The sequence below is a fragment of the Miscanthus floridulus genome, chromosome 2 (genome assembly GCF_019320115.1).
Source record: "Miscanthus floridulus cultivar M001 chromosome 2, ASM1932011v1, whole genome shotgun sequence".
NCBI lineage: Eukaryota > Viridiplantae > Streptophyta > Magnoliopsida > Poales > Poaceae > Miscanthus > Miscanthus floridulus.
In genome coordinates, this window is record NC_089581.1 from 169,051,698 (window position 1) to 169,066,320 (window position 14,623).

At 42.1% G+C, this 14,623-nt stretch overlaps 1 protein-coding gene across 5 annotated transcripts; it reads left to right on the top strand.

Moving 5' to 3' along the window:
* The first annotated feature begins 593 nt into the window (after window positions 1-593).
* Window positions 594-9,013, top strand: LOC136535647 (uncharacterized protein At4g17910-like). 5 transcript variants are annotated; one of them, XM_066527982.1, is made up of 17 exons: window positions 594-854; window positions 958-1,021; window positions 1,109-1,142; window positions 1,601-1,734; window positions 1,908-1,981; window positions 2,116-2,194; window positions 2,291-2,380; window positions 3,793-3,866; window positions 4,169-4,256; window positions 4,595-4,721; window positions 4,807-4,911; window positions 5,293-5,352; window positions 5,435-5,486; window positions 5,973-6,017; window positions 6,419-6,512; window positions 6,600-6,698; window positions 7,851-9,011. In XM_066527982.1, exons 1-17 carry the CDS (start codon window positions 799-801, stop codon window positions 8,001-8,003), a joined length of 1,428 nt encoding a protein of 475 aa, XP_066384079.1. In that variant the 5' UTR covers window positions 594-798; the 3' UTR covers window positions 8,004-9,011. The 5 variants fall into 5 exon arrangements, 4 of the variants coding, with proteins under 4 accessions (XP_066384079.1, XP_066384081.1, XP_066384080.1 ...); XR_010779028.1 differs by lacking the exon at window positions 7,851-9,011 and having other exon boundaries at window positions 5,232-5,352; window positions 6,600-6,616; XM_066527984.1 differs by lacking the exon at window positions 2,291-2,380 and having other exon boundaries at window positions 7,851-9,013.
* The last annotated feature ends 5,610 nt before the right edge of the window (window positions 9,014-14,623 follow it).

A 14,623-nucleotide genomic window follows, 5' to 3' on the forward strand; every position in this document is an offset into this window, starting at 1 on the left:
GGTACAACCTGCATCCCTAGAGCCCGACTCTGCTGTGAAGGCCAAATCGGCCGTACCACCCTAGCCTGTATGCGGGTGTGCATTTGCACCATGGGGTGCATCCTAGCACAGTGAAGCGGGGAATCCAAACACGGCCTTATTTGAATGCGTATGTATTCAACTCAATCTATATGCGTTGAAGTAAAATTAAAATAAGTTATATTCTATTTCACTCTAATACAGATGGATTGAACACGTACGTCCAAAGGCCTCACAGAGTTTATATGGACGGACATATGCAGGCTTGTGGACCGGAGCATCCAAAACACGACCATAGATCCTGCACTCGAAGTGCTAGTCACCCAAAACCATACACACGACTATAAAATTACTGAAGTAACAAAATGTTAGTACTAAAACTGTAGCTTGATATTTTACTTTGTCAAATACTAATATGCATATACGTATGCTCCATAGTGATTTTTAAACGCATCTAAACTTATGGGTCACAGAAGCCCATAATATCACGCGGACCCTAACTTGGTCCTTAAAGTTCGATAAAAAAAAAATAGCACCTGAAAGCCTCTTCGATCCATTCGGATCTGGGGCACGCACGTGGCACATGCTTTGCCCAGTTTGGTAGCGCTCCCGCGGCCGCTCCCCGGGAGAATCAGCTGAGCGCTGCCAAACTGCTCAGCTCCACGCGGCTCCCCGTCGTCCGCCGGCCACCGTTGCTGCGGTGCCGTCGGCCATATCTGACGCCTTACCGGCAGTTCTCCTCGTCCCTCGCGCCTCCACGCCCGCGCCTCTCGAGTCTCGATGGAGGGCCGCCTCTTCGACAAGCCCCTGAACCCGAATAAGCTCCTCAAGGAGCAGTAAGTCCAGGGTCCCTAGCCCACGAATCGAGGCTGCGGTTCCAGTGGCTTCCCTTCTCGCCCTTACTACTCTAATTAACCCTCCCCTGCCTTGATGATGCAGATTCGTGAGCAACCTGACGGGGTCTTCCCTGCTGGAGATCGCGGCGCTCTCCACCGTCGTGCCGGTAACCCATTCAAATCTACTGCCATTTTCTGTATGCGCAAGCATGCCGAGTTAGGGATTTGACTTAGTTTTCTCCTTTCGTTCATAGGCATTGGTAGTTCTCAGAAAGTGGAGCAGCAGAGGTCAGTTCATCAGAAATGCTGTGAATTCTTCTCTTATATTGTAGTGTAAGGCGTCACTGAATCAATTCCCATGACAAATCTGCAAGTGAGATCCACTGATATGGTTGGGAAATCAAATCACTAGTAGGCTGCAACTTTTGCAGATTTATTACTGTGGATCTGTTTTATGCAAACCGTGAATTCAACAATATAGTCCAAATTATTCTACAGTGTCAGCGTAGAATATGTATGATTTTAACTTTCCATTAAAAACTCTCCATGTCACCCTCCATTTCTAACTTGTTGATAAGTCTGATGGTTGATGCCATAGATTAGGCCATCCATTTCAACTATACTCTGTATTTAAGTATGACCTTTTAAATTTTCACATTAACAAATAAGCACTCTCTTATTTTATTTTCCATGTATACATTTGATCTGACAAAGCACAATCCTTCCCTTGTTTTGTCATGTTTTAGATAATTCTAGGAAGGATTCAGCAAAGAAAAATGATGATCAAGTTCACCCTGTTCGTAAATATTGGATGCAGTACTTCTCTACACTAGGTGTAGATTATCTCACTGTTGTATTGCCAATTATTTTGGTTTTCACAGTAAGTGACCCTTCTCTATATTTTGGTTGTGCTTAGTCGCCGGTGTTTTTGAATTAAAAAGGATCAAAGAGCACACAGAGAAACAAACTTTGCAGTACAGTGCATAAGTTAAACACTTTTTAGTTGGAACAAAAGGAAACTGTTGATCCTTTGGTTATTCCTTGGTTTTGCAGGTCTTATCTGAATGGGCTTTTACGTGTGCTGTCTCTCTTGTAATCCTGATATCCATCTACATCATGTTTAAAAGGTATTTTGTATGAGTTATTACATGAATGTTTGTGGAAAGCCATTTTAGATTCTGCCATCTAAAGTTCATTTTGTATTTCCTTCTAGCAACACAGCCTGTGCTATTGTGTAATTGATGTGATCCTGTCCTCCCAGGTCTCAGTTTCATCTTAGAGATGAGTTCAGTCAGGTACCTTCGCTCAGGGCAGACATATCTTCTTACCGTGTCTCGGTGGTATGTAAAATTTTATTTATTAGAAAACTTGTGTCCTTTAGTACTGGAGATGTAGTAGCACCACTGAAGTATCAAAACTGATTACATAATCTGTAGGTTCTGGTGACATGTTTGTGTATATTAGCTGTGGACTTCAAAATATTTCCAAGACGCTATGCCAAGGCTGAAACATATGGTAGTGGCATCGTAAGCCATATATTCACCCAATGTTTTCCTTTCATTTTTTCTTATCTTTGTTCTTCACACGGTTCTAAATAGCCGGCTATAGCGGACGCTATAGCCGGATATAGCGTCTGGGGGGGGCCAAGGCTACGATACTTCACTTTTAGCGCTAAGCTCTGGTAGGCGCTAATAGCCGCAATTAGCGCGCTAAAATCGCTAAATGAGGAGCAAATTAGCGGCGCTAAGGCATATGAATGCGGACAAAAGGAGCGCAGGCTTTCATTGGGCCAAATTCACCCGTGGTTGTGGCCCAAAATGGACGTATAAAGGCCGACACTAATCAGCAACCGTAGCTAAACTTTCCTCTTCTACTAGACGACTCAGCTTTTGGCGGCGGCGGCAGCAGCGGCAACCAAAATGGGCCAAATTCTACTAGATAATGTCCTTTTTGCTGCTTTTGAATTTCCATTCTCCAATTTTTATCCCAGATTTTGGATTTTCTTACTCATCCGCTAAATGGGGTTAGCGGACACCATAGCGGGCTATAGCCTTTTTAGCGTGTTGAAAAAACAGCCGCTAAACGTGATAGCCGGATATTTTAAACATTGGTTCTTCATCATCTCTTCATCAGTAATGCAAATTTTTAGAGAGATATTCTTATTTGTATCTCCCCATTGTTTTGTCCACACCTGTACATGTTTGGGCCTAGAACCCTCATGATGAATACAAGTGCTATTCAAGAACCAACTGTGCCTTATCCCGCTGCCCCCCACCCACCCACACACACACAAAAAAAAAGTGCATACTTGCCACCTTCTACAAATTGTTCATACAGTCATAAAAATGTTTAAATTGCTAACTATACAGTGGCAGATTGATGGCCTGGTGACTCAGGGCATTTGCCTGGCCTCGCTGCCGTTGAACAATGTAGTTGCAGACCCTAGACTGCAGGCAAAACAACTCTGCTTGCATAGTTATGTACATGGTCTATGAACTTGGTGTATATTAGCCATGCTTAGGCTTGTCTAGGCTCTGAGATTCTTTGCTCTGCCACTTTAAAGATATATGCGTATGTGACTTTATCAGCTTGGTTCAGTGAACAGAACTTTGGCCAGGAAACATGAACCAATAGTAACCTTTGGCTATCTTTAATTCCTGTGTTTGCATACACAATCGCTGTTATTTTTTTTTTCTAGAAATGGCAAGCAAGAAACATCTATATGAAATAACTTTTTATTATTCGCAGTTTTTATTTGTATTACTTTTGACCTTTTGTCTAGAAATTCTCTGTTTATTGTTTTCAGTGTTGAACCTATGCTGCCATGCACGATTTGGAATGTATTACTACTAATTTTGAAGTTCAGAAGTTGCAATGTACAATCTGAAATCATCTTCCCATGTTAATGATATTAAGAATTTGACACATGGTCTAACAGATGGATCTTGGAGTAGGATCTTTTGTAGTGGCTAACGCACTGGTATCTAAACAAGCACGAAACATAGCCTCAATGTAAGTCCTTAATTATGATTTGATATTATTTATCATAACAAAATATCTTTAGGGATACTTAATAGGCACTTAAAAGTGTGGTGCACTGCATGGCATATGTCCACTGATTCTCATTTAGTACACTGACACCTGATGCTCCATTTATCTAGTGTAAAAACTAAAACTTCTTTCACAGTTTCAATGTTTGAATTCGTTAATTTCACTGTGCGAATACATTAGTTCCTGTACCATAGGTGCCAATCAACATCAGTCTACCAGATTTGTGTGATGTATCTTACAATGTTCCTACTTGTGTTCCTTAGGAGTTTCAAGGCAGCACTGAGTTCCATAAGTCCACTAGTATTTCTCGGCTTTGCTCGCATTATCTCCACATGGGGTGTTGATTATCAGGTGCTTTTCCTGTTTCTTTGCACCAGTTACCGATATTACTATTTACTTATTTCGGTGATTCATTATAACACATACACTGGTGTGTAACTGTAACGTCTTTGTGTAGGAATGCCTGGAATTGTTTTGTTTTTTTTGTTTTCCTAAATGATCTATATTATGATTTATGATGCCCCATTTCCTCTTTTCTGGACACTGATGCCCTATGTACCTTGTACCACAACATATTTGCTTTTTAGTAATACTGAAAGTGGTGTTATTGGATATCAATTTTCCTGCCGTGGTAGAGAAGTTACTAAGTAATTCCATATTTGAAGAAACTACTGTTTATTATCTTGTAGGTCCATGTAGGAGAATATGGCGTTCATTGGAACTTCTTTTTCACCCTCGCAGCTGTTTCTATCCTTACATCCATTGTCAGGATCCATCCAAAACATTGTGGCTTAGTTGGTCTGCTTATTCTTGCTGGTACAGACTTTTCCAATTTACTTAGATGGACTTTACATTGCTATAATACTTTTTCTTAAAGATTTGTCTCTGTTTTTGGTTTCAGGATACCAGATTTGGCTATCTTCTGGATTGAATGAGTACCTCATTTCTGATAAAAGAAGTGCCGATATAATCAGCCAGAATAAGGAGGGCATTTATAGCATCCTCGGTAAAAAATACAGTTCTATGTAGTTTGTAATTTATTTTCTTGATATGCTGAGAAACATACAGCCGTTCAACCTTCTTAGCATGTGATGCAGGCATAAATGCAGGTGTTGCACATGCATGTTACTAATATTTTTTCTATTTCTTTTACCCTATTCATGTATGCTACACATAGTTTCTTTTTACCTTACTAAGCTGTACACACACTAATTACCTGTAGCAATCGCGCCCTTTTAATAGCTGCACGCCATAAATTTGCATGCATTGTATTTTAAAATTGCTGTAAAAATATGCATTCCACTAATGGATACCCTCTCATGGCAGGATACTGGGGTATGTTTCTAATTGGTGTTTCTTTGGGTTTCTCTCTGTTTGTTGACACCAGTTCAAAAGGCAAGAACAGGAACACAGTCATGCAAATCTGGGTTCTTGCCGCATCTTTTTGGTAAGAAACAAGGACGGCATGCTTGACTGCTGTTTTGAATATTTTCTGATCATTAACATTTGTTCACACGTCATGTTTATAGGATTTTGGCAATCATCTTTGATAGCTATATTGAGAGAGTTTCTCGGCGAATGGTAAGATACTAATTTTGATTGACTTTTTACTCTAGCATGAAATCAATAATGTTGAAGAGTGAAGCCATCTTGGAGAATGTTTTTAAAAGTTTCTGTAGCAATTTTATGGTTTGTGCAGCCAGATTGTGGTCTTAACATTGAATGACAGGAAACTTTAATGCTTATTAAAAGGCTGAGTACAGTGTAAAAGGAGTTATAGCATTTAAATTTGCAGTCAATAAACATGATATAAAAAAGATTAATAGCATTGAAACACTTAATCGATCCCATAAAAACTACAAGGCAGTTAGACATCATGCCCAAACAATTCAGATTCCTTAACATATTCTCTGGAGAAGTTAGCAATTCTTTTCATCTTGGTTAGCAAGCAGGCACCCTCCTAAATTGCCAAGTGGCCAATGGTGCTTAACCTTTTTTCTACTCAGTCTTTAGATTGAATTGGAAGTTAATATAGCTTGAAACTTGATCAAAACATTCATTTTGCAGTGCAACTTCGCTTATGTTATGCTTGTTTTTGGCCAGAATTTTCAGGTATTGCTATTTTCTCGTATGTTCCTTCGTGCAATTATAGTACATATTCATTAGCACATCAAGTTGGTCTTTTCTTTAACATTTTCGTAGTGTTTGTATGTTAGACAGTGGACAAATATTAGACCATGTCATGGATTAATGACACAAGAACAATATGCACTTTGTATCCGAAAATGCCTACACATTAACACATAATGAGGCCAAATAAAGCCAAGGCGGCAGGGGCAAATTAAATATTTTGTAATCTTTTGGTCAGTATGTCTTACATAGTTACATGTCATGTTTCCACTTGATATAATGTGCAGTTGTGCACGGCATGGTCCAAAATTCCATTCTATTTATGTCTTTGCCTGCTAATGTTACTGTTTAATGATTTGGGAGCAACTTTGCCATATCATCAGACCCATGAAAAGTAGGAAGGGGGTTTGCAAAGCCACGAAATTACTACTTACCCAAGTAAATGAACCTGCTTTCCTAAGGGTCTACCAACAATGGGTTTGTCTGTTTTTTTTTTCTTTAGTTGTTTGGTCTAGAATTTTTGTTCATGCTTCACTGTCTATGCTGACTGATTATCCAATGTAGGTTTTATCTATCCTGACATTAGCTGGGTTTGCCTCATATCAAAAGAGCTTGTTTCTTGAAGATGCATTCAGTCAAAATATGCTTGGTTCATTCCTTCTGGTAAGATCATTGCTTGCTTTCTTTACAACAACAACATAGCCTTTCAGTTCTAAGCAAATTGGGGTAGGCTAGAGTTGAAACCCACCAAGAGCCCCAAGTCACGGTCCAGGCACTTCAATAGCTGCTTTCCAAGTACTCCTATTCAAACATAGATCTCTAGGTATATCTCAAGCTTTCAAATATCTTTTTATTGCCTCCCCCCATGTCAATTTCGGTCTTCCTCTACCTCTCTTCATATTATTAGCTTGGTTTAGGACTCCACAATGCACTGGTGCCTCTGGAGGTCTCCTTTGGACATGGCCAAACCACCTCAACCGATGTTGGACAAGCTTTTCTTTAATTGGTGCTACCTCTAGGCGATCATGTATATCATCGTTCCGAACTCGGTCCATTCTTGTGTGACCGCAAATCCATCGCAACATACGTATTTCTGCAACACTCAGTTGTTGAACATGTCGAATCTTTGTAGGCCAACATTCTGCTCCATACAACATAGCCGGTCTAATCGCCGTTCTATAGAACTTGCCTTTTAGCTTTTGTGGTACCCTCTTGTCACAGAGAATGTCAGAAGCTTGTCGCCACTTGATCCACCCTGTTTTGATTCTATGGCTAACGTCCGCATCAATATCTCCATCCCTCTGTAGCATCGATCCTAGATACCGAAAGTTATCCTTCTTAGGCAGTACTTGACCTTCCAAACTCACATCTCCCTCCTCCTGTACAACTCCGCCAAAGTCGCATCTCATGTATTCGATTTTAGTTCTGCTCAATCTAAAACATTTAGACTCAAGGGTCTGCCGCCATAACTCTAGTTTTCTATTTACTCCCGCCTAGCTTTCGTCCACTAACACTACATCATCAGCGAACAACATACACCAAGGGATATCCCCTTGTATGTTCCTGGTAACCTCATCCATTACCAAGGCAAAGAGATACGGGCTTAAGGCTGACCCTTGATGAAGTCCAATTTTAATCGGGAAGTAATCTGTGTTACCATCGTTTGTTCGAACACTAGTCCAACATTGCTTGCTTTCTTTATTACTAGAAAATGGAAATTGTCAAGTAATTGAACTTCACTGTGCATTTATTTGAATGTTGTTCAATTTGCCAGGTTAAGTGAACTGAAACTTAAGTGGCTTGTTCTTCTTTCAGGCAAATATCCTTACTGGTCTGGTTAATCTCTCAGTTAACACGCTCTCTGCCTCTTCCTTCACTGCCTTCATGATTCTGTCAGTATACACCTTTACTTTATGCATGGTTACTGGCCTTGCCCATTTTTGTGGTGTTAGAATGAAATTATGGTGAATTGTAAACTACCATTTGATATGATGTATGCATTCATTAACTTGTCAGCGATCTAGTAGCTTGCTTGAAATATAATGAATTTTTTACAGGGAAAAAGAAAGCCAAATTGCTATCCTAATTAGTTGATCCAGTCATTAACTCTGCATATACGCTAGATCTGACTTCTTTCTGACTTGTTCACTTCACAAAATCATTTCCAAGAGAAGTGTTCAAGCTTCTCTGTGTCTTGTCAGAAGCTTTCTACTCCCTCCGTTCCAAATTATAACTCGCTTTGACTCTTTTGGTACACTAATTTTACTATTCATATAGATATAACATATGTCTAGATACATAGCAAATTCTATGTAGTTAAAGCGAGTTATAATTTAGAATTTGGAACGGAGGGAGTATTTTCCTTCATTTCATGGCACAGCATGTCAGGTATTAATTAATACTGCTATTTACTTTTGACCTAAAGACGACACATCCACCCACCGTAGATTTGTTGATGAATTGAAGATGGTCTGTCAAGAGTTTACTGTTTCAGTATTTAATGTCTCAGTCAGAATCTGGGTTGAAGTACCATAGGTTCATAACTTCATACTGCTACAGTTACCAACTTGTCACAGATGAAAAGTGGGTTCAGGAAAGCAGTGCTGTACTTGAATGTTACTTTCTGGCTCTCTACAGATGACATAAAAAGAATTTGAGCACTATGACATCTATGACTTGTAGATAGTAAATTCTCATATGGAAACCACTGCGGATAGCTACAGTAAACCTCGGATTCGGATTCGGTTACGGATGTTTCATATAGGATATGAGTGGCAAATTTCACTTTATGTAGTCAAAGAAAACAGGTTAGAGCCATGCAGCTATCCCTTTCTGGGTTCAATAAACTATGCTAAAGGGAGCAGTGCCATTTTTGTTCTAAGCTCGGATATTTAGGTCTAAATAAAAAGCTTAGTCCAAGGTGAGGCGACCTGAGATATGTCTGTTACTACTGAAATTCTACCTTCCAGATGATCATAAAGATTCCGATGTTCTCATGGATGCCTTTGGAAACCTACGATGATTGCACCTTGTCAGTGCATAGAGTTGGTGATGCTGGTTTGGCAAAAAACACATGCTTATCAGTTCATTTAGCCCCTTTAACTACCGTCCTGTTCTTTCGTTTGGGCGGCTTTGGCTTATAAGCCATAGCTGAAAGTACCGTTGACTGGTTTGGTGTGAGAGAAAAATACTGTTCGTTGGCTGCTAAGCCATGGCTCATAAGCCAAATACGACCAAGCGAACAGGCCATACATATCTGCTTTTATTAGACACGGGAGCATTTAAACTACTTGACTTGTGCCTTTGCGGACTGTACGCTTGCTTTGAAGGTGCTCCCCTCCCCTCCCCTGCACTATTATTACCTCCCATGGAACCTTAAGAACCGTGGCGTGCCGGTGCTGGTAGAGAGGTTTTGGTAATGGAATGGAAGCCCCGTGGCTCTTCTTCATTTGATGAGTTCATGACTTGTGCCTCTGAAATCTGAACCCTGCATTCCTGCTAAGCACGGCATAATATTTCAGCTATGCTGACAGCATCCTAACTATATTTTGCCCTTTTCCTGTGAGAACTGGAATTCTGAATTTACCCATTGGGGTGTCTTTGCAAAAGCTTTTGGCTTGAAAAAAATGTGGCTTGAGTATATCTACAGGACGTCGCAAGGCTGTTTAGCTGAGACATTAGGGGAGCATTGCATTGCATTGGATGCCACTCTGACGGCTAATTTGGAAACTCAAATTTCTTTGGAATTCCTAACTTTTTTCCGTGGGAAATCCATAGGAAAATAATTTTAATAATCATTTAGTTCTTCACGGAGGGTTTTCTATGTCTGGGTGTGCCTCCTTTTGCTTTTAAATTAGGGGTGTGTTTAGTTCCTCCCAAATTCCCAACTTTGACACTATGCAAAAAGAAGATTCCCTGTCACATCAAATTTGCGATACATGTATGGAGTACTAAATGTTGACGAAATCAAAAACTAATTGTACAGTTTGGTTATACTTTACGAGACGAACGTTTTGAGCCTAATTAATCAACGATCGGACAATTATTATCAAATAAAAACAAAACGCTACTCAGTATTCCTGCCGTCGCCGATTCTGCCGAACTAAACAAGGGCTAGCCCTGAGGGGTCGGCCATGTTCATTAGGCCACATTGCCCGTGTGCCAGGCTGACCAGAAGGACGGCTTTGATGGCGAGGGTCGCTGTTGCATTAAGTCGCAAGAGGACTTAGATGAATTCCGTGATGCGGATGACCTTTCGTATCCCACTGACCTAGCCGTGATGAGTTGCAGCTGGAGGAGCGTGGGCATCTGGTCCAGCCCTCTTCTCGCGTGCCGTTTCTTCCTACCTGTGTTCCTCTTCCTTCAAAGCACGCGACATCTTACTTAGCACTGTTTAATCCATCCGTACCGTAGCAAGCGCAGTGCGGATTGCACGGTGCCGTGCTCCGCTTGCAACTGTGACCGTACTTGCTTTGCTTCGTCATCTCATCCCCGACTCCCTGAGGCCCTGAGGCGACGACGATTGGCACCAACTCTCTGCCTTCCTCTCGTTGCCACCGCTGGCACATGCATGGTCTGTGCCTCTTTTGCTCGCTGCCTATAGTAGTTATAAGAAACCGCACGTGATAGCAGTTTATAGTAGTAACAGCTAACGGATTTGCACAAAAGGACTACAGCTCATCATTTTGGTCGTGCGGCCTGACCATTAGTATGATCTAGAGTTTCGCCGTGAATTGCTACGCCACGCGCCCACCGGTGTCCGGTGGGGATCGGCGTGCGTGCCCATCCGGCCATCCCTGCCGGCGTCGGTGGCCAAGTTGACGTGCCATGCCAATGCCATCCTCCGGTCCGGTGCACCCGCATTAATTCCGTCGATCGCGAGAGCTAGCTAGTAGGTCACCTCACCACCACCAGTCGCCTGGACCCGTCGCCTGCTTACCCGGTCAGCCTTCTCCGATCTGCAGCGCTGGTTGGTGGTAGTATATGAGCCTTTAAGTTCATCACTTCTTCTTCTTCTTCTCTCTCTTTGCCTTGGAGGATTATTACAGGGTTTGACCCATGGATTCGGGATTATACTATAGGAGCAACTGTAGCAGTAAAGCCATGCATGCAAAAAGTGTATCTCCAGATGGGTCAATCGTCTCATCTTGCAGTCGGTCCTGCATTGTTTCTCTGATGAGCGCAGGCTATTCCAATCCCAACGCACAAGTTGATCCTGCATTCCTGCTGCGTCGTGGACACCATGTTGACTTTTGCTCACTGCCATTTACGGGGGTACTCCTGTCCTGTAGCTGGCCATGCATGCATGCTCCTCCTGTTTTATGGTTGGTAGAAGTAGAATGACAGGGCATTTTCCTTCCCTAGGTCCTAGGATGTACTCTACTCTACTCTACTGCAGCGTGTTGCGTGAACATCAAGTGTAGTGTAGGCTTGTAGCTTTGCTTGCTTCCATCTGTTGCAGCAATGCACTGGGGGTGCCTAGGGTACCAGTGTATCAGTCATGCATACGCATAATCAGCACGTATACGAGTAGTACTCTCTGTCTACTCCGATCCATCATCGTCAGAACCCTTAATTGCATCTTTGCAATCGAGATCTCTACCAGGCCACCATATTAAGAGGTGATCAAATGGCAGTACTGATAAGTATAGTAACAACCACTCTTGCTTGTGTGTGGTGGTGGAGTGAGAGACAAGGAGAGCTGGATTCCTGGAGACTTGACGCCGGACGCCAAGTCAAAATGGGACGACCGACGCCCGATGACGGCTCTTGCATCCCCTTAAATCTGAGCTCTCTCATGGAATGGTGTGGTGAGCGACCTTTCGGGATCACGTACGCGATAGAGCAATCGTCAATTGCCAACGAGCTAGCTCTAGCATTTCATGGGCCGACTGATGTTACACCGGCCCGAGTCAGTAATAAGTCAGTCATAGTACTACCTCCTTTTGTTTTTACTAGTAGATAGTATGTATTATATTTTGAAAAAGGTCTTTCGAGCTATAGTTTGGCCGGTAAAACCGTGTATACGCCCCGTTTGGATCTTTTCATTTCGTTGGAATTGGAATCTACTTCATGAGCTATGCTACTTAGGCTTAGAATTTGATATTCCAGCACTTTTGAAATCTTAATTGTAGACCTGTGTCAAATTCAAAAGGTACAAAATGGAAAGGAAATAGTAAGAAATGGAACGTGAGATTCATCACCACCTCCACTGTCCGATCTCCTTCACTCGTCTCTTGCGAGTAATTTGGACACAAAAAGCTCTCTGTGAAGGACTCTTACCATTTCCATCAAACTCTCAACGGCACTAACACCTCAATTAAGATCTAAAATGGAATGTGATTCTTGATTCTTAAAATAAGATTCAATTCCAGAGAAACAAATAGGCCATTACACATGGCATCACTTAGTTTGGTAGAGCGCACTTCTGATTCTCTGTGGGGAAGCAATTCTTTAATATGAACTGTGTAGGGAGTCGGTTCTATAAGCTGATTATTTTAGCTCTCAGACTCTTAATTTAGTTCAAAGAAACTACCTCACATATTCAACCTGGAAGATGCTACGAGGGCTTTGCCAAAAAATGCGCTTGAAAACAATTACAAACATTTGAAAGATTTTTTTTTGAAAGAATCTATTCATATATACAAATTGTATACATCAAACATGTATGTAATTTGACTAATTAATGAACAAACTTATATTGTTTGACATTTTCAAACCCTATAAGGCGTACTAAAAGTGGATGCAGGGAGTATATACATGTATACAGTACTTTTTTTGCGAATCATATATATAGTACAAGCAAGCTTTGAGGAAACGAACATGCATGTGTGGCTCCATTGCTATCTATCGATCATCAGTTGCTGCGACAATAATACGACTTGCTCAACGTAATCGATCGGTACACGCTGACTATTTTGGGGACGACGACGTACGATCGATCCATTTGAGCTGCTCTCCATGCATATATGCGCGAGTGGTCGAACGATGACGTACGACCGATTTGAGCTGTCTCCATGCATATATGCGCGAGTGGTCAACTAGTAATACTGGATGACATAAAGATGACACACAGCGAGTAATGTTACGTTCAAGGAACCCTTATTCTCCTCCAAGCGCGCGGCCATGCGCGAGCTGTTCCCGGTTGGAGGCCGGCGCGTGGCTGCTCTGGCGTTGGACATCTAATGGATGCTCGTCACTCGTCGCGCGACTAGTTCTCATGAATTACAACCAGTTCTTAGTCTAGAACGCCCGTGGGCTCAATAGCCGGGCGCGTCGCATAGCTGTTAGGGACATCATTGTCCAAGAACGTGTTTCCGTATGAAAGGACCTAGGATGCCACCTAAAAGAGGATGAATAGGCGTTTCTGAAAATTAACGCTTTAAAATACGGAAACGATTAGAGTGAGAGCTTCCAATTGCTTGGAAGCTCTAAAATAGAGTAAACTAATCCCTCACAAACTAAACACAGAGTATATAGCAAGTACTAAACAAATACAAGAGCCACGACCCTGCAACACAAAGATTAGAGCGGAGAACAACTCAAATCAGCACGAGTGATAAATACCGGACATGTCTGGTAGGTCACTCGGACATGCCCGAGATGCACGGGGTCAGCACACCAAGCTCCAAACTTGTTGCCTTTGATTCCAATCTTTTCTCTAAGTTGCAGGACCTGCTAAGAGTTGTATTTCACAAGATACACCTGTACACGAGCTAGCACAAACCAAGTGAATCACAAATATCAAATGAGAGAGAATTGAGACACGATATTTGTTTTACCGAAGTTCGGACTCCGTTGAGGGGGCTACGAGCGACCTAGCAAAGGTCAGCTCTAGAGGACCATGAAGGTCACTCTAGCCGAAGTCTTTTCCAACTCCTTTTTCTCCTTCCACTAGTTGATCCCTTCCCTTGTGGCGATGGAATCGAACCGTTACAAACTTTCCGAGACACACCACAATCTCTCGGGTGCTCTTCGGCGACGCCTAGCCGTCTAGGACTGAAGAGTCTAAGAGTACTAAATGCGAATCACGAGATCGATAATATGCACATGTGCTCAAGTGGTGGCTTGCTCTCAAATTTAAATCTCACTCAACCCACAAATTGGATTTTATAAATTGGATCACACACTCACTAAGAGAGGGTTGGAGAGTGTTCTCAAGGCTCAAAAACATGTATGGGAACCAGCAGAATCAGTAGCATCCAAACGTGAAGGCTTGGGGGTATTTATAGCCCCTTTGAAAAACTAGCCGTTATCTAGTCGTTGGGCCCAGGACGTGCATACCGGACATGTCCAGTATGACTTGCACCGCGTCAAAGTTAGAAGGTTAAAGGCGTGCAAAGCATCATAACTCCCGATGATTCCTGGGACTTCCGACTCCTGGCACTCCCGATCTGAGCCAGAACTTCCGACGAACCAAACTTGAGAACACAGAAGAAGTCACTCTGACCATGCTCCTACCAGACTTGTCCGGTAGGCGGTATGCATGGCCACATCAAGGTAAGTTAGCTCTTGCATCTCTCTCACTCAAACCTCACATAGGTTGGCTTGAGCACTTATGAATAATCATCTATCAACATGATGCATCC

What these genes read in the sequence shown, in the direction of transcription:
- LOC136535647 (XM_066527982.1), top strand. Translation starts at nt 799, where the DNA reads ATGGAGGGCCGCCTCTTCGACAAGCCCCTGAACCCGAATAAGCTCCTC. An exon ending in AATAAGCTCCTCAAGGAGCA is followed by an intron (nt 855 to 957) that starts GTAAGTCCAGGG and finishes TTGATGATGCAG; the next exon opens with ATTCGTGAGCAACCTGACGG. An exon ending in GGGCATTTATAGCATCCTCG is followed by an intron (nt 4,912 to 5,292) that starts GTAAAAAATACA and finishes TGTTGACACCAG; the next exon opens with TTCAAAAGGCAAGAACAGGA.